Genomic DNA, 27,121 nt, shown 5'->3' on the forward strand with positions numbered 1-27,121 from the left:
CCATAAAGAAAGCTGAACATTGAAGAATTGATGCTTTTGAACTGTGGTGTTGGAGAAGACTCTTGAGAGCCCCCTGGACTGCAAGGTGATCAAACCAGTGAATCCTAAAGGAAATCAGTCCTGAATATTCATCAGAAGGACTGATGCTGAAGTTGATGAAGTTTGGCCACCTGATGTGAAGAACTGACTCATTTGAAAAGACCCTGATACTGGGAAAGACTGAAGGCAGGAGGAGAAGGGGACGACAGAGGATGAGATGGCTGGATGGCATCACCGACTTGATGGACATGAGTTTGAGTGAACTCCAGGAGTTGGTGATGGACAGGGAGGCCTGGCGTGCTGCAGTCCATGGGGTCGCAGAGAGTCAGACGTGACTGAGTGACTGAACTGAACTGAAATAATGATAATGTTGTCAATTCATCAAGATGACAAACAAATAAATATGCACTCACCAGTGTTACTGTGTTAAGCAAATACTAACAGATTTGAAGAGAGACATAGAGAAGAGAAAAAAAGTGTTTGGATCTTTAATACCCAACTTTCCACAGTGCACAGATCATTCAGAAAGTACATCAGTAAGGGAGTACTAAACTTGAATTATACGTTAGACCAAATGGACTTAACAGGCGAAAACACAGCAGTGCATCCAATAGCAGCAAAATTCTTCTCAACTGCTTGTTGAACATTCTCCAGGACAGATCAAGTAATGTCCTGAACATTCTCCAGGACAGATCAAGTAATGTCCTGAACATTCTCCAGGACAGATCATGGCTCATTAAACAAATCTTAGCAAATTTAAGAAGACTGATATCATACTAATTATTAGTGAGTCTGTTATATATTTATGTGTGTGTGTGTGTGTGTGTATACACACACACACATTTTTTCCATTATGGTTTATCATAGGATAGTGAGTATAATTCTCTGTGCTATACAGTACAACCTTGCTGTTTATCTATTCTATACATAAAAGCTTACATTTGCTAACCCCAACCTCCCACTCTATCCTGCCCTGAACCCCTCCTCCTTGGCAACCACCAGTCAGTTCTGCACGTCCGTGATTCTGTTTCTGGTTCATATACAGGTTCATTTCTGTCATATTTTAGGTCTCACATATAAGTGATATCATATAGCATCTGTCTTCCTCTTTCTGACTTGCTTACTCACATACTAACCACAATGGCAAGAAACCAGAAATGAACAACAGGACAGAGACTAGAAAGTTTACAAATATGTAAAAACTAAACAACATTATCTTAAAAAATCTATAGACCAAGTAAAAAGTTAAAAAAGAAAAAGATTGAATCATGAAGAAGTAAAACAATCTGAACAGATCAATTTACTATTACGGACACTGAAATAGTGCTCAGAAATCTCCCAGCAAATAATACCAGGACTATATGGCTTCACTGGTGATTTCTACCAAGCTTTTTTCCCCTCTATCAAACGTTTACAGAACAATTCACACTAATTATTTTCACCTGGGTAAATCTTGTCACTCTGTGGATGATACACTTTACATTTTACAAATACACTAGGGGACACATATGCACAATATCAAAAATGTTAGAGCTCTTGGTTCTGAATCTTTGAGGTCTTTGAAAATATTTATCAGTTGAGTTCAAACGTATTTCAGAAATTTAACATGACTGAGCATACATTAAAAATATGATTCTTTTTTAAAAATTTTATTTTTTTAAATTTTATTTTATTTTTAAACTTTACAAATTGTATTAGTTTTGCCAAATATCAAAATGAATCCGCCACAGGTATACATGTGTTCCCCATCCTGAACCCTCCTCCCTCCTCCCTCCCCATACCATCCCTCTGGGTCGTCCCAGTGCACTAGCCCCAAGCATCCAGTATCGTGCATCGAGCCTGGACTGGCAACTCGTTTCATACATGATATTATACATTTTTCAATGCCATTCTCCCAAATCTTCCCACCCTCTCCCTCTGCAACAGAGTCCATAAGACTGTTCTATACATCAGTGTCTCTTTTGCTGTCTCGTACACAGGGTTATTGTTAGCATCTTTCTAAATTCCATATATATGCATTAGTATACTGTATTGGTGTTTTTCTTTCTGCCTTACTTCACTCTGTATAATAGGCTCCAGTTTCATCCACCTCATTAGAACTGATTCAAATGTATTCTTTTTAATGGCTGAGTAATACTCCATTGTGTGTATGTACCACAGCTTTCTTATCCATTCATCTGCTGATGGACATCTAGGTTGCTTCCATGTCCTGGCTATTATAAACAGTGCTGCGATGAACATTGGGGTACACGTGTCTCTTTCCCTTCTGGTTTCCTCAGTGTGTATGCCCAGCAGTGGGATTGCTGGATCATAAGGCAGTTCTATTTCCAGTTTTTTAAGGAATCTCCACACTGTTCTCCATAGTGGCTGTACTAGTTTGCATTCCCACCAACAGTGTAAGAGGGTTCCCTTTTCTCCACACCCTCTCCAGCATTTATTGCTTGTAGACTTTTGGATCGCAGCCATTCTGACTGGTGTGAAATGGTACCTCATAGTGGTTTTGATTTGCATTTCTCTGATAATGAGTGATGTTGAGCATCTTTTCATGTGTTTGTTAGCCATCTGTATGTCTTCTTTGGAGAAATGTCTGTTTAGTTCTTTGGCCCATTTTTTGATTGGGTCATTTATTTTTCTGGAGTTGAGCTGTAGGAGTTGCTTGTATATTTTTGAGATCAGTTGTTTGTCAGTTGCTTCATTTGCTATTATTTTTTCCCATTCTGAAGGCTGCCTTTTCACCTTGCTAATAGTTTCCTTTGATGTGCAGAAGCTTTTAAGTTTAATTATGTCCCATTTGTTTATTTTTGCTTTTATTTCCAATATTCTGGGAGGTGGGTCATAGAGGATCCTGCTGTGATGTATGTCAGAGAGTGTTTTGCCTATGTTCTCCTCTAAAAAATATGATTCTTGTAAACTGTTTAGAACATACAAAGAAGTAATAAGGAAGAATATTGTCTGTTACGAGAGTGTGGAGAGTAATGGAAACCTACAGGAACAAGCCTGGATTGATTATAAGCTCCGCTTGAAAAGCCAGTGTCTTTAATAAGCAGAGGTGACTGTTCATCTTGTTTGCAGTGAAGTTGTTTGCATTGCAGTTTTGGTTGAAAATAAACCAATGGCAACAATGGAGGGTGGATTAGCATTTTGTTCTGGGAATGGACAGAAGCCTTTAAAAATGATGTTGTGAATACATACTGATAATTCACAAAGGAAACTGTGATCTGTGTTAATAAAGCATATTATAATTGAATCAGTGATCAGCATTTTTTGTTTATTGTGTGTCTATGTGTGTGGTATGAATTGTGGTGCAACTCACATATTTATATTTTCCCAATTCTCTGAAGTACACTGGTTAAGAGAAAAATTTGACAAAAGCTTATCTACTTTTTCAAATATTCTTTGAGAATAAAAAATCTTTAAAATTTTTTTATTTTTAAAAATTAAAAAAATTTAATAGAATTTTAAAGGTTACTTCCCATTTACGGTTATAAAATATTGCTATTTCCCCCATTTTGTAGACTATACCCTTGAGCCTGTCTTTTTTTTTTGGCTGTGCTGGGGCTTAGTTGCAGCATGTGGGATCTAGTTTCCTACCAGGGATCAAACTTGGGCCTCCTGCACTGGAAGCATGGGAGTCTTAGCCACTGGATCACCGGGCAAGTCCCCCTCGAGCCTGTCTTACAGCCAACATTGTGCACCCCCACTCTGCAACCCCTACACTGCACCTCCCACCTCCCTCCTGGTCACCACTGGTTTGTTCTCTGTATCTGTGAGTTTGCTTTTTTTTCCTCTAGCTATAGTCACTCATTTGTTATATTTTTCAAACAGTATTTGCCTTACTTCACTTAGCACAATGCCCTCCAAGGCCATCCATGTTGCTACAAACGGCAAAATTTCATTTTTTTCACTGTTAGGTAGTATTACATTGTGTGTGTGTGTGTGGTGTGTGTGTGTGTGTGTGGTGTGTGTGTGTGTGTGTGTGTGAATACACATCTTCCTTATCCATTCATCTGTTGATGGACACTTAGGTTGCTTATATATCTTGGCAATTGTCAGTACTGCTAGTGTAAACACTGGGGTACATCATCTTTTTGAAATAGTGTTTTGGCTTTTTCTTCAATATATATCCAGGAGTGGAATCACTAGGTCATACAGTAATTCTATTTTTAACTTTTTTGAAACTTTAGTATATCCCAATAAGCCTCTCATACTCCACATGCCAGTATATTTAAAATTTTAAGTGATTTTTAAAACAGCCTTTTAAAACAATGTTTTTTGGCTGCATGGGTTGCAGGACCTTAGTACCCCGCCAGGGACTGAACCTGGTTCACAGCAGTGAAGGCGCTGAGTCCTAATCACTGGACTGCCAGGAAATTCCCAGACCAATTAGACTTTAAAATAAGGACATTTAAAACAGACAGAGGAAGACACTACATAATGATCAAAGGATCAATCCAAGAAGAAAATACAACAGTTTTAAGTATTTATGCACCCAAGATAGGAGCACCAAAATACATAAAGCAAGTATTAACTAACATAAGGGAGAAATTGACAGTAACAATAAAAGTAGGGACCTTTGACACCTCACTGATAACACTGGACAGGTCATCCAGACAGAAGATCAATGAGGAAACACTGGCCTTAAATGACACATCACACCAGAAGGATATACACTTCTATCTATATATTTAGATATAGATATGCAGTCACTCAGTTGCATCCAATTCTTTGCAACCCCATGGCAGTAGCCCACCAGGCTCCTCTGCCCATGGAATTTCCCAGGGAAGAATACTGGAGTGGGTTGCCACTTTTCGCCTCCAGGAGATTTTCCCTACCCAGCAATTGAACCTGTGTCTCCTACATTGCAGGCAGATTCTTTACCTGCTAAGTCATCAGAGAATACCATATTTAGATGAGCTATTTAAAAAGGCTTCCAAAAAATGAAAGTGCAGGAGCAGATGGCTTCACAAGTGAATTCTGCCAAATATGTAGAGAAGAGTTAATTCCTTTCTTCTCAAACTATTCCCCAAAATTGCAGGGGAAATTGCAGAGTCAGGAATTATAGTTCAGTTCAGTTCAGTCGCTCAGTCGCGTCCAACTCTTTGCGACCCCATGAATCACAGCATGCCAGGCCTCCCTGTCCATCACCAACTCCCGGAGTTCACTCAGACTCACGTCCATCGAGTCAGTGATGCCATCCAGCCATCTCATCCTCTGTCATCACCTTCTCCTCCTGCCCCCAATCCCTCCCAGCATCAGAGTCTTTTCCAATGAGTCAACTCTTCGCATGAGGTGGCCAAAGTACTGGAGTTTCAGCTTTAGCATCATTCCTTCCAAAGAACACCCAGGATTGATCTCCTTTGGAATGGACTGGTTGGATCTCCTTGCAGTCCAAGGGACTCTCGAGAGTCTTTTCCAACACCACAGTTCAAAAGCATCAATTCTTCGGCACTCAGCTTTCTTCACAGACCAACTCTCACATCCATACATGACTACTGGAAAAACCATAGCCTTGACTAGAAGGACCTTTGTTGGCAAAGTAATGTTTCTGCTTTTGAATATGCTACTAGGTTGGTTATAACTTTCCTTCCAAGGAGTAAGCATCTTTTAATTTCATGGCTGCAATAACCATACACAGTGATTCTGGAGCCCCCCAAAAATAAAGTCTGACACTGTTTCCACTGTTCCCCCATCTATTTCCCATGAAGTGATGGGACCAGATGCCATGATCTTCGTTTTCTGAATGTTGAGCTTTTAGCCAACTTTTTCACTCTCCTCTTTCACTTTCATCAAGAGGCTTTTTAGTTCCTCTTCACTTTCTGCCATAAAGGTGGTGTCATGGGGGAAATGGTGCAGGAGACTTGGTAACTGAGGACTGGAACATTTGAGGGCATTAGGCACACAAGACATGAGAAATGGGCAGAAGTCCCTGGAATGACGAGAGGACAAAGGGCAAAGGAGAAGGAGGAAACAAAGGATAAAAGGCTTGGGAGAGCAGAAGGGGAGGAGGGCTGGGCTGAGAGTTTGGGATCAGGGGATAGAGGCTTCATGGAGATGAAGGTCTGAAATGCACAGGATGGGTGTGGGAGAGCAGTAAAGAGGCTGAGAAGGGAAAGCCTTAGTTCTAGAGATATCTAAAGGTCACAGGCAGAGAGAGTGAGGTCACCATGAGGAGCAGAGAATGAAGGAGGAGAGGGAAAGAGGCGGGTGATGGCAGTTGCAGCGGGTAGATTGGGGGTCACTAATTTTTTCTATTTACTAATCCCATGATTTGCATTTGAATCATAACCTGTGAACAGTTTCTAGTTTTAGACCTTGAGGTAATAACCTTTCTGACATAAAATACTTGTGATGATCCTTTCAACTGAATATACTGTAAAAGATTAGAGAACCAATGAGTCCACAGGGACACAGTATTTCTTCTTTCCTTCAGGGACACCAGGTGCAAGGTGTGACCACGGAAGCACGACACAGAGACCACCAGAAGGAAATGGGTCCTGCTGAGCACCTGAATGGTCCTGGAAGTGGACTCTCTCTTGGAAGCTGCAGACAAGAACCTATGCCTCATGAGCCCCCTCCTCACTGACCTTCTAAGACCCGAAACAGAAAGCCCAGCCAAGACTGCTAGATTTCTAACTTATGAACTGTAGAATGTTCTTTAAACTGTGAAATGTGTGGTCGTATCTTAAGGTAGTGATAGAAAATTACAGAGGAACAAGTTTAATTATAAAGTAATACACATTATGAATAATAAAATCAAGTAAAAATGTCCATAAATTAACCACCCCCCCCAGAGGTAGTAAAATGTTATCTCCAGATTTCTAGTCGCTACTAAATGTACCCTTCTTGCTATGCAATTTCCATGTGTCACAAACTGCTTTTGAATTTGTATAGTGCACATCCACCCATATACCACTGCTAAAATACTACGTACATGGTTCAACATTGACATATTGTCAAATCAAACTTTCTGTCAATGAAATCGCTTTCCTTTACCAATGATATTTGAAGGTGATACTTTTGCACCAGTAGCAATGGATCTCCTGCATTCCCAAACAGCGTCTTATTCCATGGTAATTACGAATAAAACGACTTAACCAAAACACTTCGTAATATGCATTTACATAGCTGCACATGTTCTTTTTCCTGCTGTCACAGACGTGGATCCTTGGTTTCTACACATGTGGCTTATCTGGTGAAATTGCTGCACCAACATGCCCGTGCATTTCTGTGTTAGGTGGACAACTGCTAAATTACCTTGCAAATGGATGAGAAGTGTAATATTCTGCCTACTGAGTTCCCACTGTTAAAAGTGATTAAACAAGGAGGCCACTAGGCTGAAGTGACTCTCATGCTTCGGTAGCCTATTTAAGCACACAAAACTTAATATCGAGTCAAGGCATGTTAACCTGAGAACATAAATTAAGAACAGCCAATCACACCCAGCCAACTAGGCTTTCCAAGACCAAGGTGGCTGGGTAAGATACAATCAAATAGTATCCTTGCTTTCATTTGGCATCTTCTCTAGAAAAACCGGACTTCCCTGGTGGCTCAGACAGTAAAGCATCTGCCTACAATGCGGGAGACCCGGGTTCATTCCGTGGGTCGGAAAGATCTCCTGGAGAAGGCAATGGCACCCCGCTCCAGTACTCTTGCCTGGAAAATCCCATGGACATAGGAGCCTGGTAGGCTACAGTCCATGGGGTCGCAAAGAGTTGGACACGACTGAGCGACTTCACTTTCCACTTTCCTTTCCTAGACAAACCTGTCCCCTAGTTCCTGCAGATAAAGTGCTCTTAACCACCTTTGATTTGATGCTGCTGGAACTGAAAAGAAGTAGGTTCAGATTAACTCTTGAAAACCTGAAATGGGCAGAAATCAGTATTCTAACACACAGTGCTGCATTTCACAGGGAGCACACGCCTCTAGTCCCTGAACACCTCGCTGAGGGGCACGGGGGGCCGAGGACCCTCAGTGCAGTCTCTTCCCACTCTTCCTGGCCCCCCTCGCTCATGCCAACCTCTCCCCAGCACCTCTGTGCCCTACGATCAGAGACTTCGCCCTTGATGGTAACATCACTCCGCCTGCCTTACCCGTCTCCCACCACATGCCGAACAGCGCACGGAGGACTTCCGGCACACGCCAGCCCCTCCCAGGGCCAAGACATCCCGCCCTGGGCGCAAGACCACCAGTCCCGAATCCCACTGTAATGAGGCCCACACACCTCAGCCTGCAGTTCAGGCAAGCTGGTATCGCAGCATGCAGCACAGACCACTTCTCACTCTGATCTGTGGTTACCCCACCTAGGGTTTTCCCTTTTTGCCTTTTCTTTATCTCAAACCTCCACACAGGCACACACAGGGAATCCAGGTGGAACTCACGGTGACTTGAATCTAGTAACTCTAACAATGCATCTGCTCCAAGAGCAGACTGGAATCAGGGGCGCTGGTCACCCAGGATCAGTCCCACCTCCTGAGTAGCCCATTTGATGCCTCAGATCTCTGTTTCTCATTTGAGGCTTAACATTCGGGCACAGAGTTTCCATCCAGAATATAGTCCCTCTTCCAAAATCAGACTTGCAGAACCTAATAGGAAATGTCAGTTCAGATTCCGTTTAAAGTGATCACTTAAACGACCAAAAAAGGAAAAACTGTCCTGCCATGGCTCCGCCCCCATTCCTTGGTCACCCTTCTCAGAGCAGCTCAGAGACCAGAGCTCCTGGCAACTCTGCCACCTTTGTGAATGGATCTGGCACTTCCAGTTTTTGATGCTCAGACTCAGTTAAGGAGAGCAAAGGACTTGAAATTTGGTGGGTGGGTTTTATCTTTATTATCTGCCGGAGCCAGCCGGCAAAGTCAATCAGGTCCCGAGAACATGCATGACGCGGCTGAGAAAGAATACTACAGCAAAGATGGGGTCGAGAGGATCAGACACGTCTTCACAAAGGGAAGCGGTCTGACCACGACTTTATTCAGCATCTTATATTTATACAGGAGAGCAAGAGAAAAACAAGACAGTTAGCATTTTTCTTGGCTGACCTATACATCTTACAAAAAGTCACAAGAAATCTTGAGAGCATGGGAATGGCACCCTGTTATTATTTCTTACACCAGATAACATTTCCTTGTGTGTGAGAAGTTTGTCCAGAACTCCAGGTGTCTGCAGTTAATAGTCGCCTAATCTCTGGGGTGGCGGGACAGAGAGCTATGTTTGCAAGCAAACCCTCAAAGACTGAGGCAGCTCCCAGGGCTGTGTCCTTTAGATAAAGGACCCCGTTCTCATGGGCAGCTCCCCGCATCTCCCCCTTTCTTTTTATATAGGCGCACGCTTATGTTCCTTTAACCTCAGACAATTTCCGTAGATGGAAGCCTTTATCACCCATAGATCATCAATCAGTTTTTTAATTAGACAAGGTGCAAGAAATAAAACAGTTAAAATGATTAAGAATAGTCCTCCTATGGCTGCTCCCAAGTGCCAAATACTATTGATGGTAGGTACATGTCGAAAAAGTTCTTTAACAAAAGACTCAGCTCTTTTTGCAACATCCAAATCAGGTCTGGGCACATTTTCAATGTTCATTATTTCCTGATGTAGATGCAGTAAATCTAAGGAAATATTTTCATTATGCCAAATACCTTCTAAATGAGCTTTCACCTTATCCCAAGCAGTTACACTACTATTATATTTTTTTGGGGTAACACAGATCCATCGAAAATCGGCATGACATTGTACCTGTAATCTCAACTTTATACCTTGAACCTCTTTGCCTAAAAATCTTATAACATCATAAAGGGCATTCAATTGGTCCTCTAGCTTTTTATCAATATCTTCTTGAGTCCCCGGGGTAAAGGATACATTTTGTGCCAGATTATCAACAAAAGTTGCAGTTTGCACTGATTGTGCCAGGGACAGGGCTGCAGTAATCGAGGAGGCAATAAGGGTTACCAAAGCTACAAATCCCAGAATTATTAACCCTATTCCCCTGTGATAACGCATTAAAGCAACCTCTATTTCTCTCCAAAGCTCAAGTCCTTTTTCATCACACCAAGACCCATTAATCTTTACAGGAATCATAACAAAAGCAGGCTATCTTAAGACTAGAACCCTAGTTTGATTAGTAATTCCCCTGACACAGTTAGTCAAAGTACAATTGTTACAAGTTACATTATAATTTCGTGACCCAAGTTGTATATTGATAGATCCTACTAATAAAACATAAGGGTGAGGTACACATGCTCGAGGGTACCTCATGGTGAGATTCCATAAATAACCGTGTCTCACTTTCGATCCCACCTGAAGGTAGGAACCCTCACATCCAAGGGCGGCAGCTAGTTTCCAGATTTCTGTTTGGAACACTTTAGAGCCACCCAAGTTCCAAATACGGGATGCAAACTTTCTATTATCTTGTGCTCCAGGGTTTCTGTTCGAATCTGGAGACCAGTCCCACAATGATTCATTTGTCCCAAATATGTTATAAACCGTGGCAGTCTCATTTCGACACAGTTTCCATGGTGCAGCAGTGACTCTTCCCCTTGTTCCAAAGTCGCAGAAAGGGATATCTAAAGGACCAGTTCCACTACGACGTTGAGGAATTCCAGATTCTTTCGTTACTCCAGGAATATATAGGCGCCAACCATTGTCATAATCAGCATATCCTGACTCCCCAACAAAAAGGCATCCTGTGGAATTAAAATATCTAGACAGACAGATAGGTAAACGATCAAACACTCCATGATAAGAGAAATTAACTTGATTAGGAATAATATGTTTATCTGAAAACCCCCCCAAAGCCACAGTATCATTAGTATAAATGGGAATGGACTGATCCTCCCAGCCCACCGGTTGGAGAAGGGGAGGGTCGGGAAAATAAGCCCAGTAAGCATTTGAATCTTCTTCAGAATGTGCAGTATTAATCTGATTTAAGGTAATTAATAAGGTTATCAGAAAGCTTAAAGGCGATATCGGATCGCCCTGCACAGCAACACGATTCTGTGCCTCTTGCATCAATGCCTGGAGTTGTTGCCGAGATGGTAATTCATCATGCTCTTGAATCGTCAATCTCCTCATCTGGTTTACTAGAGATTGTCTCCACCGTGCGTACCAACCTTTCTGGCAGCCATCGCGGCGCTTTGGCATCCTGTGGGAAAACACAAACATGCCCTCGTCCCCAAATTATTACAGGATCTGGTCCATACCATTTTCCCACAAGCGGGTCTTTCCAAAAGACTTTAGGTCTTATTGTTTGCGCATCAAAGTTCCAAAATCGCTGTGCTGCTGAACAGCCATGTATATCCAATTGTAAAAAATTTAGAACAAATAAAGCATGATTTAGAGAGTTGGAGGGGGTACTGACATACAATTCCCCCTTCTTTAGTTTTTGCAATTGATGTTTGAGAGTTTGATATGCCCGTTCAATAATGCCTTGACCTTGAGGATTATAAGGGATACCTGTTTTATGTGAGATAGACAACTGCGTACAAAATAGTTGAAAATTTTTTCCAGTGTATCCTGGACCATTGTCTGTTTTTATGGTCTTAGGGGTTCCCATCACAGCAAAACATTTAATGCAATGAGCTATACAATGTTTGCTAGCTTCTCTGGATTGTAGAGAGGCATGTAAAAAGCCAGAGAAGGTGTCAATAGTAACATGAACAAATTTTTGTTTACCAAATTCAGGAATATGGGTAATATCCATTTGCCATATGTCGTTTGGCAACAATACTCGGGGATTAACTCCATAATAGGGTCGCTAAAAAATTGAGGACATGTTTGACATTGCTTAACAATCTGTCTGGCAGCGTCTCGAGTAATGCCAAATTGAAGTCTTAAGCTATTGCTGTTTTGATGGTGTAAGCTGTGGGAAGTTTTTGCCGTTTGTTCCAATGAAGGAAATATCATACGTGTAGCTTCGTCAGCCAAAGCATTGCCTCGTGCTAAAGGTCCAGGAAGTCCAGAGAGAGCATGAATATGACCAAAATAGCATTTATTAACTCTGGAGCAAATTAAATGTTGTATATCACAAAAAAGAGTTTGGATAGTAGAATTCAGGATACCAATAAGTGGAACAGTCTCAATACTGTTTAAGGCTCTTATGATATATTAACTGTAGGAATATAAATTAAATGGAGCAGAGATTTGTAATAGAGCCTGAAAAACGGCAAACAGTTCTACTTCTTGAGCAGACTTATAATTAGTATGCCAGGCGGCAGTATTGTCCTGTATAATCAAACTAGCTATTCCATTAGAAGAGCCATCAGTAAATACAGTTAGGGCGTTGGCAAGGGGCTGAGAAACAACGATTTTGGGGAAGAGAAATTGGTGATAGTGAGCAAATTGCAAAATTTTATCCGAGGGATAATGATTATCAAGCCGTCCACTAAAACCAGCTAAGGCAATAACCCAATTGTCGTGGTGTTCAGTCCCTGTCACCGATTGATATCCGCTGTGATCCCACACTGCTAAGCAAACTCAGATTTCCATAGTAAATAATCTCCTCCAGATAGACAAGCCCGAGCAACCTGTTTCCAATCATTAGGTGGCAGATTTTGATTTCCTAAAGCCTCTATAATAGCCTGAGTAAACGGCGCAGTTGGGCCGTATTGTGCACAAGCCATTTTTAACTCTTTTAGTTGCTTAAAGGGTAGCGGTTCATAATACCTCTGCTGTTGGGCATTTTCAAATACTGGATAGATTCCTGAAAACCCGGGAATATGTTCTCCTTCATCATTAGCTCGCTTAATCGCTTGTTGAAGAAGAGATAATAATATCTCACTTCTAGTTTTTATGTTTTCACTGGGCAAAGAAGCAGGGATAGATATAAGCTCTCGCAGTTCTACGAAAGGCAGACGTGGGTCGAGCCCAGCAAGAACCGAGGGAGGATATGCTGGAGGCGCAGGCTGGCTGGAGTGGGAGTCTCCCTGTGCATCCTTTTTTACTGCTATAACAATTTTCTGAATTAAATTCTCCAGCTGTTCTTTGAAAAGCCCTGAATGCTTTAATTCCCCTTTTCCTGAGGGGGGTTGCATGCTAACCATCATCTCCCAAGGCATATCCTCTCTATGGTACTGAGCCGCTTGTTCATTTAACTCTTCCTGTTCATCAGAGCTTAACACAGCATCACTCCCTCCAGCCTTACAAGCTGTTCCCTCAGGCACGGCATAAAGCGGCTCAGGCAGAGGGGCGGAAGGCTCTGCAACTTCGGGTTCTGTGGAATCCTGGAGGGCCGTTTGAATCTTATGTCCCTCATGTTCAGGATCCAGACAGTCTCTTATGAGGGTCCACAAAGAAAAAGCATCCACAGGGACACGATTGGGACCATGTAAGGAATAATATGTCTGCAATTGTTTTCCTACTTTTTTCCAAGTTTCCAGACTAACTGTTCCTTCCTCTGGGAACCAAGGACAAACTTCTTCTACAAAAAGTAAAAACTTCTCTAGCTGTAACTTATTTACATGAATTCCCCTGCCTTTTAACATAGTTTTCAACGTATGTACAAATAACTGGCGGCTATTGCCTTGTCCCATGACTTACTACTCTCGACAATAACACTCCCTGCCCCTTACTTCAAATAATTAGGAATTCCTCGTTACTTACCTCAATCCTGACGGGCAGCGGCTGTCCTCACGCTCCGATTCTCAAGTCCCTGTTCGGGCGCCACCTGCCAGAGCCAGCCGGCAAAGTCGATCAGGTCCTGAGAGTGTGCACGACGTGGCTGAGAAAGAATACTACAGCAAAGATGGGGTCGAGAGGATCAGACACGTCTTCACAAAGGGAAGCGGTCTGACCACGACTTTATTCAGCATCTTATACAGGAAAGCAAGAGAAAAACAAGACAGTTAGCATTTTTCTTGGCTGACCTATACATCTTACAAAAAGTCACAAGAAATCTTGAGAGCATGGGAATGGCACCCTGTTATTATTTCTTACACCAGATAACATTTCCTTGTGCGTGAGAAGTTTGTCCAGAACTCCAGGTGTCTGCAGTTAATAGTCGCCTAATCTCTGGGGTGGCGGGACAGAGAGCTATGTTTGCAAGCAAACCCTCAAGGACTGAGGCAGCTCCCAGGGCTGTGTCCTTTAGATAAAGGACCCCGTTCTCACAGGCGGCTCCCTGGAATTATCCATAATATGGAAAGAGAAGAAACAAAGATAATCTCTACTCCCATGAAGGCAAGCCTGACCTCTAAGTCCTCCTGGTAAAGATGAACACAGAACACCCAGTCCCCAACACTGAAGACCCCATCCCCAACACTGAAGCCTCCATCCCCAGAAGATTACAACAATCAAGTCTCGTAATGTGTGGATCTTAGCACAGTGTCTTTAACACATATGTGTGAGCACGAAGTAAATCCTCATGAAACATTCCTTTCATGAATGCATACATGTTGTTCCCCCACTGTTCAGACTCCACTGCTTTCTCTAGTCCCTACTCATTTTGCAAGTGGTGAGCAGAGAATGTCATCTTTCCAGAAGTTGGTGGTGGGTCTTCACTGGGAGCAGCACTATTTGTGTTCAGATAGGGTGACTGTGTGTAAGGCACTCAGGCACTGTTCTTGATTTCTCTAGATTAATGCTGCTGGGAATGAGGTCTGGGGGAAGCAACTTCATTGATTGCTCAAATTGCAAATTAATGACCCAGACTTGGAGAGTCATAACCTCTGAGTATTAGGCCCCTATTACTGTTTTTAATGGGATTCAAAAGTGATTCATAGAGATGGGAGATTCTGAGCAACATTCACCAAAGTCATTTTCACCTTTGACTCTCCATTGGGATCATTTCTGTTATTTTTAGAACTCTACAGTCCTCTGTGTTACATCCCCAGAGCTTCTGTCAATTAGTCCTACGTAAGGCCCAGGATCAATGATATCTTAAAGAAGTGGCCCAGGTTACTCTATTGTGACGCTGGGTAAACACTGGGAGGCTCCCAGATTCATTTCTGAGGACCCAGTGGAGGGTGTGGGTGCTGGGGAGGCCTGCTCGGCACAGACGTGAATGGGGGACTGTCAGTCTGCCTCACGCTCCCGGTGTCGTAGTGGAACATTCAGGTGTCTCTAGGAGACGAGGACAAACTCACACAAACTCCATAAAGGAACTCTGTAAACGCACAGGTTTTCCCAGGCCCCCAAAAGCAACGGAGGAAGAGCTAGAACATCCCTGCTGGGCGTGGGGAAGCCTCTGGTTCTCACTCCGATTGCCATGGAGATCATCGGAGCAAAAGGAAACCCTTAGAGGATTTAGGAGCATGGGAGTGGAGCAGGAGAGGGACCTCTGTGACAGCGGGACACAGAGGCCTGGACTTCTCAAAGGAATCCCCAGTGAAGCAGAGCCGCCCAAACCACACTTTAGGCCTCGGCTCCTCCTTCACCTTCGGACATCACCTCTGTGCGATCTGCTTATTCATCCCCACCTACCTGGGTGCATGACTGTTGTCTCCTTTTCTTCACATCCCAGAGCTCTTCTTGGCTCAAAAAAAGGTGACCAGGTTCAGCTTAGAGACAGCAAGACCCCCTTATTAAAAAAAAAAAAAAAAAAAGGGAACATATTACTCATCCTGGAGTTTCTACAATATCCAACCCAGTAGTGTTCAGTAGTGGAGAAGGCAGTGGTATCCCACTGCAGTACTCCTGCCTGGGATCCCAGGGACGGAGGAGCCTGGTGGGCTGCAGTCCATGGGGTCGCTAAGAGTCGGACACGACTGAAGCGACTTAGCAGCAGCAGCAGTGTTCAGTAGAGATGACACTATGTAACCAGCAAGAGTTAATTTTAAATTTACACTGGATCTGCTTCAGTGACTTTAACTCTTTTTTATTGTAAACGTACATAATTGCCTGCCCCAGGGAGATAACCGGAGCTGCCCACCTGTGAAGGACTGTAAGGAAGTGCAACTAACACATTCCCCTGCCTGAGGCTTGCCGTTCTAGGAGACATTTGCAAGGGTTTAATAGTCTTTTTACGTGGTTTCCTCACCTCCCCCTATCTCCAATCCATAAATAACCTAGCAACCAGGCCCTGAGAAGATGGTTATTACAAGGCACTAGCCTGCCATCTTCTCTGTCAGCCAGCTCCCGAATAAAGTCCCTTCTTGATCCCAACACCTCTGAGTAGAGTGAGCCTGGACTCTGGTAACAGCTGTAAGTTATACAAAATGACTTCACCAAATAGTATTTCCTGACAGCCTCTTTAAAACACTTAGGAAGCATTTCTCATTTGCAGATCCTTAACTCTACTTCCAAGTACTACTCAATCAAAAGTAAGGAATGGTTATTTGATTTTAAGATGTGGGCAACAATATCTTATTTTATTTTAAATATCTAGAATGACCACTCATCTAGAGCGAAAGATGCAGATCGGCTCAAGAAATCAGGACAAGATGAAACATCATGATTTTTTTTTCGCATCAACAAATTGTTATTTTCTTGAAATGATTTCATTTTTAATTTGTGATTATATTACAGCATTTTAAGATACTTAAATATATACTGCTGCTACTGCTAAGTCACTTCAGTTGTGTCCAACTCTGTGCGACCCCATAGACGGCAGCCCACCAGGCTCCCCCATCCCTGGGATTCTCCAGGCAAGAACATGGAGTGGGTTGCCATTTCCTTCTCCAATGCATGAAAGTGAAAGGTGAAACTGAAGTCGCTCAGTCGTGTCCAACTCTTAGTGACCCCATGGACTGTAGCCCACCAGGCTCCTCCATCCATGGGATTTTCCAGGCAAGAGTACTGGAGTGGGGTGCCATACAGAACTTTTTTTTTTTTCCCCTGGAGAAACAAAAAGAAACAAGAAAATAACTGTGAAACAGTAATGGAATTGAAGGAAATTTACACGGATTTCCCTGGTGGTCCGGTGGCTAAGACCCCGCTCTCCCAATACAGGCGGCTGATGTTCAATCTAGTCAGGCAACTGGATTCCATATGTAACTAAGTGTTCGCGTGGTGCAAGGAAGACCCAGCACAGCCCAAATAAAAAAATACATAAATGTATAAATAAATAAAATTTTTAAATTAGAAAAAGGAAATTTATAGAACACTTAATAACAAAAGCCTGAACAAAGATGAGAGGCTTCATTTTCCAAAGGAATCTCCAGGCAAGGGAAATGAAGTAGAGAAAGACAATTCCCATGAAACGCGATGGTTCATGCACAGTTCTCAGTAGACCCCTCCAAGACCCTGTTAATGGTAATTGGAAAATTATTATCTTTTCAGTTGAGGAATCTAGCCAACTGCCCCTGATTCAAGTGAACAAAATTAACATCAGCTGTGCTGGGACAAATTGCTATTAGCTGCCTGCATGCAGGACTCATCGCCATTGTTGGGACAGTTTTGCAAAATAAAAAAGTGAATGAAAACATTAACCCTTGAAACATTAATCTGCTTATGAGAACAGGGTTAACAGCTCATTTAAAATCACATGTAACTCTCAAGTCCTGTACTGTCGTGTATTTTGAATAGAAAGTCTTTCCTTGAGGCAACTGAGAGCTCTCTTTGGTTTTTAGAACTCTGTGTTATTTCTAGGCCATACAGCAATCAGCTTTATCGGAGCATTTTCATTATCCTTGTCTATATAGACCAGGAGTCCCCAGCCTCTAGGATCTGATGCCTAATTATTTGAGGTGGAACTGATAGAATAATAATAGAAATAAAGTGCAGGATAAACGTAAAGCACTTGACCCATCCGGAAACCACCCCCTGTCCCCGATCCATGGAAAAATGGTCTTCCATGAAATCAGTTCCTGGTGCCAAAAAAAGGTTGGGAACCAATGATGTAGACTGATGCTGAATCCAAACAGGACCTAGATATTACATATTCTCCTTCTTCACTGATGTCCCACGACCTACCCTTATATTCAGCAGGCATCTTCTGTATTAACGCATCCCCAAGTTAATAAGAAAAAAGAACATTTTCAACATGTGCACATCAGTAACTCATGGCAGGAATTTGTCATGCTCTAAAGGGAGCCTGTGGAGAAGGCAATGGCACCCCTCTCCAGTACTCTTGCCTGGAAAATCCCATGGACGGAGGAGCCTGGTGGGCTGCAGTCCATGGGGTCGCTAAGAGTTGGGCACGACTGAGCGACTTCACTTTCACTTCTCACTTTCATGCATCGGAGAAGGAAATGGCAACCCACTCCAGTGTTCTTGCCTGGAGAATCCCAGGGACGGGGGAGCCTGGTGGGCTGCCGTCTATGGGGTCGCACAGAGTCGGACACAACTGAAGCGACTTAGCAGCAGCAGCAGCAAAGGGAGCCTGTATGGAGAAAATGGAGAGAAGACAGTGGGATATCCTAAAGACCTAACCTTGGCTATCATTAGGAGGAAAAAAAGTATCAAAAATAAATGTTAGGCAGGACCACCAGAGATACAGAAGTAAATGTTTACAAGGTCTGAATACGTGGGACTTCAGCAAGAAAAGAGGGCACAGCTGCTGATCTGAGTCACAAATTTTATCTGAGAAGCTACCATTTCTTCCTCTTTCTCCTCCATTTCTAAGTTTCTTTCTCAGATGCTATTATATAGAGAAATCACACCTGTACATCTTTGAAGGCATTATCAGCACAGCATTTTCACCTGCTACCTATACACTCAGGAGGCCTGTGAAGTGCAGAAAGACCACACTGCTCTGTCCTTTGCCACGTGGCATATTCAGGAGAAACGAGCTTCTATAGGGAGACCACAAGGTAACGTTCTCCTTCCCCGTTTTCATATGCCCTTCCGTCTCACGGTCCACTATGCTGCCACAGCAATGGGGAGGGTGGGGAGCACTGACCTGGCCCACCCACACAGACTCTGTTACCTTGAATCAAAGGTTATCAAGCAAAGGTTACTCAAGTCTCACACCACGATACGACAGCCCTCCTGCATAATCCTGGTTTCATCTGGGAATTGCCTGGAAAACGTAATTAGTATTCTATATAGATTATGTTGGTCACCTAAGACTATGTTATACAATTTTGTGAATCAAATACAATATTGAACGTCAACTATGTGTGTGTGTTAGTCACTCAAATTGTGTCCAACTCTGTGACCCTATAGACCGTAGCCAGCCAGGCTCCTATGTTCCTGGGGTTCTCCAGTCAAGAAGACTGGAATGGGTTGCCATTTCCTTCTCCAGGGGTTCTTCCTGACCCAGATTGGAACCTGTGTCTCCTGCATGGCAGAGAGATTCTTTGCCACTGAGTCACACGGGAAGCCAAATGTCAACTATATTTTTTAAAAAATGTACTCTCGCCCAGACCAATAGACAGAATCTGAGAGGAGTCACAGGAGATAGTAGTAATTAAAACTCACCTAGTCATCTTTACTAGTAAGCCTAGGGTTAAAAGCACTTATGCAAATCTTGCCTCTCAAACTTGAATATGCATACAAAGCAGTCCGCATCCAAGGAAGAAACTGATGCTGCAGGTTTGGAGTGGGGCCCATCAACTGGCATCTTTAACAAGCTTCTTCCTTGTGTCTGCTGCTCGCCTAGACCGTTTTGAGTAGCAGTGGAGCAAGCAGGCACACCACACCTCAGCCATGACCACCAAATACCCTGTCTCAGGACAACTACTGTCGTCGCCACCAAAGACCACCATTTCACGTCTTGAAGGCTCACACGCCTGGCTGGCACTTTAGGGCATACGGAAGCCTAATGAAGGCTGTAACACCTGAGTAAGTTTCTGCTTGGAACACATGTATATCGTCATCAGGGCAATGACTACTGAGTCTCCACCGTGTGTTTGCAGTAGGTTATAATGCGCTGTTTTGGACATCTCACAGTTGTTATTAGAGTTAACCGTTATGATACCCGAGGGTTTGGGCATTAGGAGTCTCACAATAACCATGATGATGTAGGTAGAGACTCACCTATTTTTCTGTTTCTCTATCATTGACTTTTATTTTTAATATTTGCATACAATAGAGACTACCTACAGATGGCTGGAGGAATACAGAAAGGAAGGCTATCTTAGTTCAGAGTTGTTTTTAGAAATTTATTATTTTGTGTTTACTTTTACTCTTTTCTTTTCTAATAGTGAAGGAGGAAACAGAACAGGGCCAGACAGTGGACTTTGAGCTGTATGCCCTGTATCTGGAAACGACATACCAACTGGAAACCAGACCCCGCTGCCACCGCCCCCCCCCCGCCCCGCCCCCCACACCTGCCCATGGGAGAGCCCCAGGGCTTGTACCTAGACTCTCTGCCGCCTAAAACAATACCCTAATTATCTGTGTAACCCGAATAGAATCATACATTCTATTATGCTTACTGGGGTATGATCACAGGACTATTGATAATTGTCCACTGTTATTAATTGACCACCTAGGCTTAAGGCATATGAATCACAGGGGAACTTTGATTGTGTCTTTCTTTTCCTTTCTTCAGACTAGTTTCAGAGAATTTGGGGAGGTGGGTTTTAGCACGTACACTTAGGGTATATAAGGTTTTCATAAAAACTGGTCGGGGTCCTTGGCTAAGAGGAGACTCTGCCTTGGGCCTGCCGGTGTAATAAACTGCACTCCGCTATCTGCATTGTCCTTCTGAGTGAGTTTGTTTCCCGAAACACGTGGCTACAACAATATGGTACAAGATTTAAGTTCTTAAGTAAAAGCCAATTAGCTTTCCTGACTAGGTGTATTTTTTATACTTCCATAACTCAAAGGACATGAGTTTGAGCAAGTTCCAGGAGTGGGTGATGAAAGGGAAGCCTGGCGAGCTGCAGTCCATGGGGACGCAAAGAGCAACACGGGACACGACTGAGCGACTGAACTGCAGCTATACAGGGTAATTTTTATTCCTCTATGTTCTCACTAAAATTTGACGTGACCCATTTTTGGTTTATTTTTTAATTTAGGCACCCAGAAATTTGAGGTGCATCTTTTTCTGTTTCCCTGGTCTAGCATAAAGAAAATGTGACATATTTATACACACACACACACATATATTTCACTCAGTCTTACAAAAAGAGACATCCTTCCACTTCAGACAATGTGAATGAAACGGAAAAACATTACTCTAAGCTGAAAAAGCGAACGCAGAAAGGAAAATAGTGTGTCCTCTCAATTTTGTGTAGAATCTACTAAAGTCTAATTCACAGACCAGCAGGCTGTCTGGCCACTGAGGCACTTGCCAGGCTGGAAATGCCCCCAACACATGCTGTAGTCAGACCTCTGCCCCCTTTGTGAGGCGTGCCGAGAGTCAGAGCCGCCTGGTAACCAACAACCATTACTCTGGGCATCGCCTTGTTGTTCACCACTCATGCCCCATCTCAGAGCCTGCAAGTCTTACCTGGGAGCCGCAGTTGCGTTCCGCCGGCGCTCCTGCGCCCTCTTGCGGCCATCCTCTCTAACGACCACTCCCATCCCTTCCTCCTGACAGCCCAGGCCCAGGGGCTTGCTTGGCCTTGGGCACCTTCCAGCCTGATTTCGTTCCTCTTCTCCCTCTAAGAGCAACGAAGTCTCTACATAGGGGCGTATTTCTCTCTCAAAGTCTGCCGAAGCACTCACTCACCTCTCCCTTCTCCACCACACTACTCCGTTCACCCTTCCGCCTCCACCTCTGGAACCCACGGGGCAGCACTTCTTAAGTTCCAGCCCCCAGCCTCCCTCCAGCCTGGATTCTTCCCGGAGCCCGGAAAGTTCTGGGGCTGGAAGCCAGGCTTCCAGGTCGCTGGTTGCGGGATCATACAGGGAAGGCGAGGAAAGGATGGGGAACTGGAACTTTCAAGCCCATCCACCTCCTTCCAGTGGAAGGAGGAAGGCATCATTTTAATAGTACTTTTCATGGGTCAGCCTGCTCCCCCACGCTATGGTGATTAATACTTGAGGCGGCAGGGACGACCTCTTAACTATCTCCCTCGATTCCGCCAGAAAGGTCCGGGGCGTCTGTGATACCGCTGGTCCCGACCTCTTTTCTGGGCGGAGGCCAGCGCTCCAGGGGTCCCTTTAGTCCAATCCCCGCTCCCCTGCCCTCGGTACTTGCATCTCAGAGAGGAAGGAGCGCAGAGAGATTTGGCTGAATCCAGGGACCTGCTAGCCTAGGGATGAATTTTAAGCCAGAACGTCCCAAGACGCAAGTGGAGTGAAGTGAAAGTTACTCAGTCGTGTCCGACTCTTTGCGACCCCATGGAAAGTCCATGGAAGTCTCCAGGCCAGGATACTGGAGTGGGTAGCCTTTCCCTTGGCCGGCGGATCTTCCCAACCCAGGGATCGAACCCAGGTCTCCCGTAATGCAGGCTGATTCTTTACCAGCTGAGCCACAAGGGAAGCCAAGACGCAATTAAAAGTTATTAGAACCTCCTGTAAGAGGGGGAGGGGAGGTTAGGAGGCTGAGGCCCACCGCAACGAGTCCAGCCTCGGAGGACCCCCGCACAGCCTCCCCCGACCCCCAGCTTTCCCGCCTTCAGGAAGAGGGGCGCTGCGACTTCAGCCCGGACTCTGCACCTGCCGCTCCCCAACTCCAGTTAGGACGCGCAAGTTGGCCCTCTCCCCACCCCGGGAGGCCCGAGTCAGCCGGGCGGAGGGTACCGGCGACAGGACGGACCGAAGTTCCCCCGGAGACGCCGCGCGTAGCTCTTCCTAAACAGCAGCAGCGACTGCGAGCGACCCCGCGCGCCGCGCGCAGCAGCCGGGGACGCGCCGCAGGGGCCGGACCCACTTACCCGGCGCGCGGCCCCGAGGGCTGACGGGTTTTGGCCGGAGCGGTGAGGCTTTGGGTGGGGTCGGGGGTCGGGGTGTGGGTCAGAGTCACGCCCTCCCCCTCTTCGTTTCCGGGGCGGTGAAGCGACGAGAAGCCGAGACGCGAACTGAGGCTCGGCGAGGATCCCCGGGGGGCGGGGCCGCGTGGCCTCGGGTCAGGCGCCCCAGCCTAACTGCCTTCAGGTGTCCCGAGGACGGTTGACCGCAGTGTCCTGGGATTTAGGTGTTGCTCCATCCTGGATGACACTTATGGTACAAAAGAGTATGGACGGCTCAGAAGCGGGTTGAAGATTTCTATCACAATAGGTAGGACAGGGGGCCGAATTAATAGACGGCTTTGTATTCCTTGAAAGCATCTTGTCGGCTTTAGTTTTTAGACATTGGGAAGTCATAGGTTTTTAAAGCATGGGTGACTTGATTTGTGGGTTTTGTCAGGAAGTATTCTGGCAGCGCTGTGTAGAGTGGTAGGGGAGGAAGCCGGTGCTTGCAGGAGAGGTCTGAGACATGAGTGCAGAAGTCCACGTGAGGACCCACGCGGGACTGAACCCATGCACGTGGAGTGACCGAGGAGAGAGGAAGCATGAATTTCGTTTTGGGGTGAGGAAGAGGGAAAATTTTAGGAGGGCATCCCGATTGCACTTAGTTGATTAAATGGGAAGGAAAGCTTTTCTTTTAGACGCTTGGCTTTTTTTTTTTTTTTTTTAAGGTGAAGTTTTTTACATGCAAGATTTTTGAGATCTTTATGGACCAAAGGAAAGGGAGATGAACACGGGAGAATAGTTGGTGGTGTGGAACTGCGGACAGCTCCAATTGATGTCTAAGATTGAGGATTCTCCCAAGATGGTGGCTGAGTTGATGTACTGTGGGAAAGAAAGACTTTCTGGAAAGTCCAAGAGGTGTATTTGGGAGTAAATGCTGCTTAGGTTACATAGTTACTTAACAGGATCTGTGATAAGACGGAATGACCTGAGAAACAGAGTTAGGAAAACAAGAACAATTTTAGGGCATATTCTGTCACACTTGACTGGCTTTTTCTCAGCCTGTTTGGCTCTGATGAGCAGTGATGTGTGTCTCCAAGGTGTTCACAGGGGTACTCACACCCTCAGAACATTCCAGGCGTTCTTGTAGGAGTGAGAAAGTGGTAAGAGTGTTAGTATTCTAAGCAGATTAATCTCTCTCCTCTGATCAACTTGCAGATTTTAGTATTTTTTGTAATATTAGAAGAAAAATGGCTTAAAGTTCCCTGCTGCTGCTGCTGCTAAGTCGCTTCAGTCGTGTCCAACTCTGTGCAACCCCAGAGACGGCAGCCCACCAGGCTGCCCCGTCCCTGGGATTCTCCAGGCAAGAACACTGGAGTGGGTTGCCATTTCCTTCTCCTAGACTCACTTATTTTTCAAATACTTACTATTCTGGAGCTTTGGTAAATCCTCTTCACTCTCACCTTTGGAAAATAGGCTCTCCCAGCTTTCACTTCTACACCTTAGTGAGCAAATTACAATTTTGTGTGTGCGCTGTTTTCATAAAATTTGTATGACTAGCTTCCTGTGTAGTAGAAGCAAAACATATACAAAGTTTAAAAGGGAAAATTAACCAGTAATTAAGAGCATTTCATAAAACAGCTTTTTGTGTGTGTGTGAATATTTCTCTTAAATGTGTTTTGAGCAAATGCTGTCATGGAAAGTGTGTTGTTTTTCTTAACCTGGCTATAATTTGTATGATCTATCCGCTGAAAGGGCCTAGAAGCAGTGGTAGGCTATTAGCAATGAGTGTACCTTGAGACAAGATCTTGGTTTCTAAAAAAAAATCTCCTGCTGAAAGGGCCTGGCACTTGCAGAAATGGCTGATTCCAGGGCTGGTGAGGGAAAGTACATGCTGGAACATCTTGTGCCAGAAAGCAAGAAAGCGGTCAAACAAATGGCGAGGGCATGTCAAAGCGATGCAGGAATCAGGTTTATGGAGTTCTAATTTAACGTGTCTGGAACTACTGGATATCAAAATAAAATGGATTATAGACCTCTTAAATAGGAATCCATATTTTAATATGTAAGTCAATACATGGGTGTAGGAGAAGCTTCTGCTTACTGTCAACTAATAAGTTTGTTAGCATGAAAGAGAAAAATCATTTTGTAGCCGTTAATGGCAGTAAGTGTTTCAGACAGTCATCAGTGGTTGTTAAAGCTGGAAAGTGACATTTTATGAGGAATAGGCATTTACATAGTCCAAAAGATTTCCTCCACAAATTACCTATTGATAACAAAGCAAGAAATGATAACTTCACAGTGGAGAAACTGCCCTTTAACCGAGTGATCAAGGTTAATATTAAATGTGTGGGACTTACTGATAAACTGTACCTCCTGGTGTGATGCATTAAAGTGAAGTGAAACTCGCTCAGTTGTGTCCAACTCTTTGTGACCCCATGGACTACGGTCCGTGGAATTCTCCAGGCCAAAATGCTGGAGTGAGTAGCCTATCCCTTCTCCAGGGGATCTTCCCGACCCAGGAATTGAACTGGGGTCTCCTGCATTGCAGGTGGATTCTTTACCAACTGAACTATCAGGGAAGCCCATGATGCATTAAGGAGGATACAATATCATTTCTATGATATTTCTGCCCCAGATGCATAATGCTGAGTCTCATCATGCGGAAGTATTAGGCAGACCTCAACTGAGGAATGTTCCATGAAATAGCCAACTTAGAGCCTTCAAAAATGTCAGTGTCCTCAAAGACAGAGGCCGAGAAATTAGTTCCACATTAATGAAGACTAAAAACTAAAGACTCAAATACATGAAAATAAAATGCCTTGTGTTATCTTAGGTCAGATCCTGGATCAGGAATACAAAAGTTGCTATATAAGACTTTATTTGGATAACTGGTAACATTTGAGGTCTATAGATTAGATAATTATATTTTATCAGTGTTAAATTTCCTGATTTTGATCATGGTACTGTGATTATACAAGTGAATGTCTCTGCTCTTAGGAAAGAGATCCCGAAGGTTATCTTACGACTTATTTTTAAAAGGTTTAGAGAGAGAGAGAGAGAAAGCAATAAAGTGTATTGGGCAAAGTGTTAAGAGTTGGTGAATCTGGGTGAACGGTATGCAGGTGTTCTATGCCAGCCGTACACATTTTAAATTTGCAATTAATTCAAAATAAAACATGTATATTTGTACCTTTCAGTGTATCTTGTCTATGCCAGAATTCTTATTACACTGGAATGTATAAAACTAACCATTAAAAAGACTTAACCTTGCTTCTCCTGAAGAGTCAATCAGTGAATGCTATTCAGACATGTTCAAGTAGCCTTGAAGAGAGTTTCAAAACAGACCTGTCCGCTCTTCTCCATGTAATTCGTGTCAGGATGATGAATGTGTGAGGGCAGTCAAGATAAGCTTCCTGAGGAGTATACTTTGAGTAACAGTCCTTTTTTTATTTTAAAGCATTATCAGTCTTTTCTTTCACATTCTGAGCCTCTGAACCTATATCGTTAGTTTTCCATACCTATATTAATTGATAGGACCTATTCATGTTCGGGCTTCCCTGGTGGCTCAGTGGCAAAGAATCCACCTGCAATGCAGGAGACACAAGAGACACAGGTTCGATCCCTGAGTCGGGAAGATCCCCTGGAGGAGGGCATGGCAGCCCATTCCAGTATTCTTGCCTGGAGAATCCCATGGACAGAGGAGCCTGGTGGGCTGCAGTCCATGGGGTTGGATGCGACGGAAGTGACTGAGCACACGCTCATGTTCACACTGGCAAATCTTTAATTCAACAAATTTTTAAGTACTTGTCAAATGGGAGGAATAAATGACATGCTGCAAATGATGTTCTTGGTTGCCTTTTCCTTCTTCCCTCTATTTCACCTGGTGGGAGTCATCTCTCTCTCTCTCTCAATTTCTTTGAATCCAAAACCTTTATCAATTCTTTTACTTAATAGCTTGTACTCAGATTTTGCTGAAGCTCTGAACTCCTGCAGAATCGCTGAGGACTCCGCTACGTTTCTCTGCACTTCCTGCTTTCTGGTATGACGGGATGTTCCAGACTCAACGTATGCAAACTCTGGAATCAGCCATTTCTCTTGGGTCTTTTTAACTAGGATTGGTGTTTAGAAACCCAGATCTGGACAAGTTGATTCTTGAGTACTCAGTCTGCCGTATGGCTTCTCACCTGTGTTCACCACATTTATTTTTAGCCTTTTATAGTGAGTGAAGAGAGCCCTCAAGAACACAGTATGTGAATTTTATTGCTTTTAGTGGCTCACTGTTCAGAAGACCTTTTTTCTCCACCTTCAATATTCCTGTGCTTTTTGAGAAGGAGATTTATAGATATTGGTTGTAAAGGAGGCAGATAACTCTGTGTATAATGTATGAGGACATAAAGTTGAATGTTGATAGGAATATATATCTACTA

The 27,121-nt window shown here is 43.9% G+C and overlaps 1 protein-coding gene and 2 long non-coding RNA genes across 10 annotated transcripts; 1 reads left to right on the plus strand and 2 right to left on the minus strand.

Annotated features, from left to right (window-relative positions):
- Positions 1-8,948: 8,948 nt before the first annotated feature.
- LOC147348044 (uncharacterized) lies at positions 8,949-24,826 on the minus strand. 8 transcript variants are annotated; one of them, XR_015150928.1, is made up of 5 exons: positions 22,677-24,826; positions 15,448-15,544; positions 13,630-13,838; positions 11,142-11,173; positions 8,949-10,732 (listed from the first exon to the last, which is right to left on the minus strand). It is a non-coding gene; the product is annotated as an uncharacterized LOC147348044 (long non-coding RNA). The 8 variants fall into 8 exon arrangements; XR_015150929.1 differs by having other exon boundaries at positions 22,559-24,826; XR_015150930.1 differs by lacking the exon at positions 22,677-24,826 and adding an exon at positions 22,459-22,667.
- On the minus strand, positions 11,187-13,623 carry LOC147348045 (endogenous retrovirus group K member 7 Gag polyprotein-like). The gene has a single exon (XM_086365952.1). The coding sequence runs from the start codon at positions 13,557-13,559 to the stop codon at positions 12,495-12,497; it is 1,065 nt and encodes a 354-aa protein (XP_086222078.1). The 5' UTR covers positions 13,560-13,623; the 3' UTR covers positions 11,187-12,494.
- On the plus strand, positions 19,376-22,366 carry LOC147348046 (uncharacterized). The gene is made up of 2 exons (XR_015150931.1): positions 19,376-19,689; positions 20,052-22,366. It is a non-coding gene; the product is annotated as an uncharacterized LOC147348046 (long non-coding RNA).
- Positions 24,827-27,121: the final 2,295 nt, after the last annotated feature.

The sequence above is a fragment of the Bos grunniens genome, chromosome 22 (genome assembly GCF_055505025.1).
Source record: "Bos grunniens cultivar Pamir isolate PY7600 chromosome 22, Bosgru_T2T1.0, whole genome shotgun sequence".
Lineage (NCBI taxonomy): Eukaryota > Metazoa > Chordata > Mammalia > Artiodactyla > Bovidae > Bos > Bos grunniens.

Excerpts from the sequence above, each read along its gene's own strand:
- LOC147348045 (XM_086365952.1), bottom strand. The coding sequence starts at position 13,559 with ATGGGACAAGGCAATAGCCGCCAGTTATTTGTACATACGTTGAAAACT.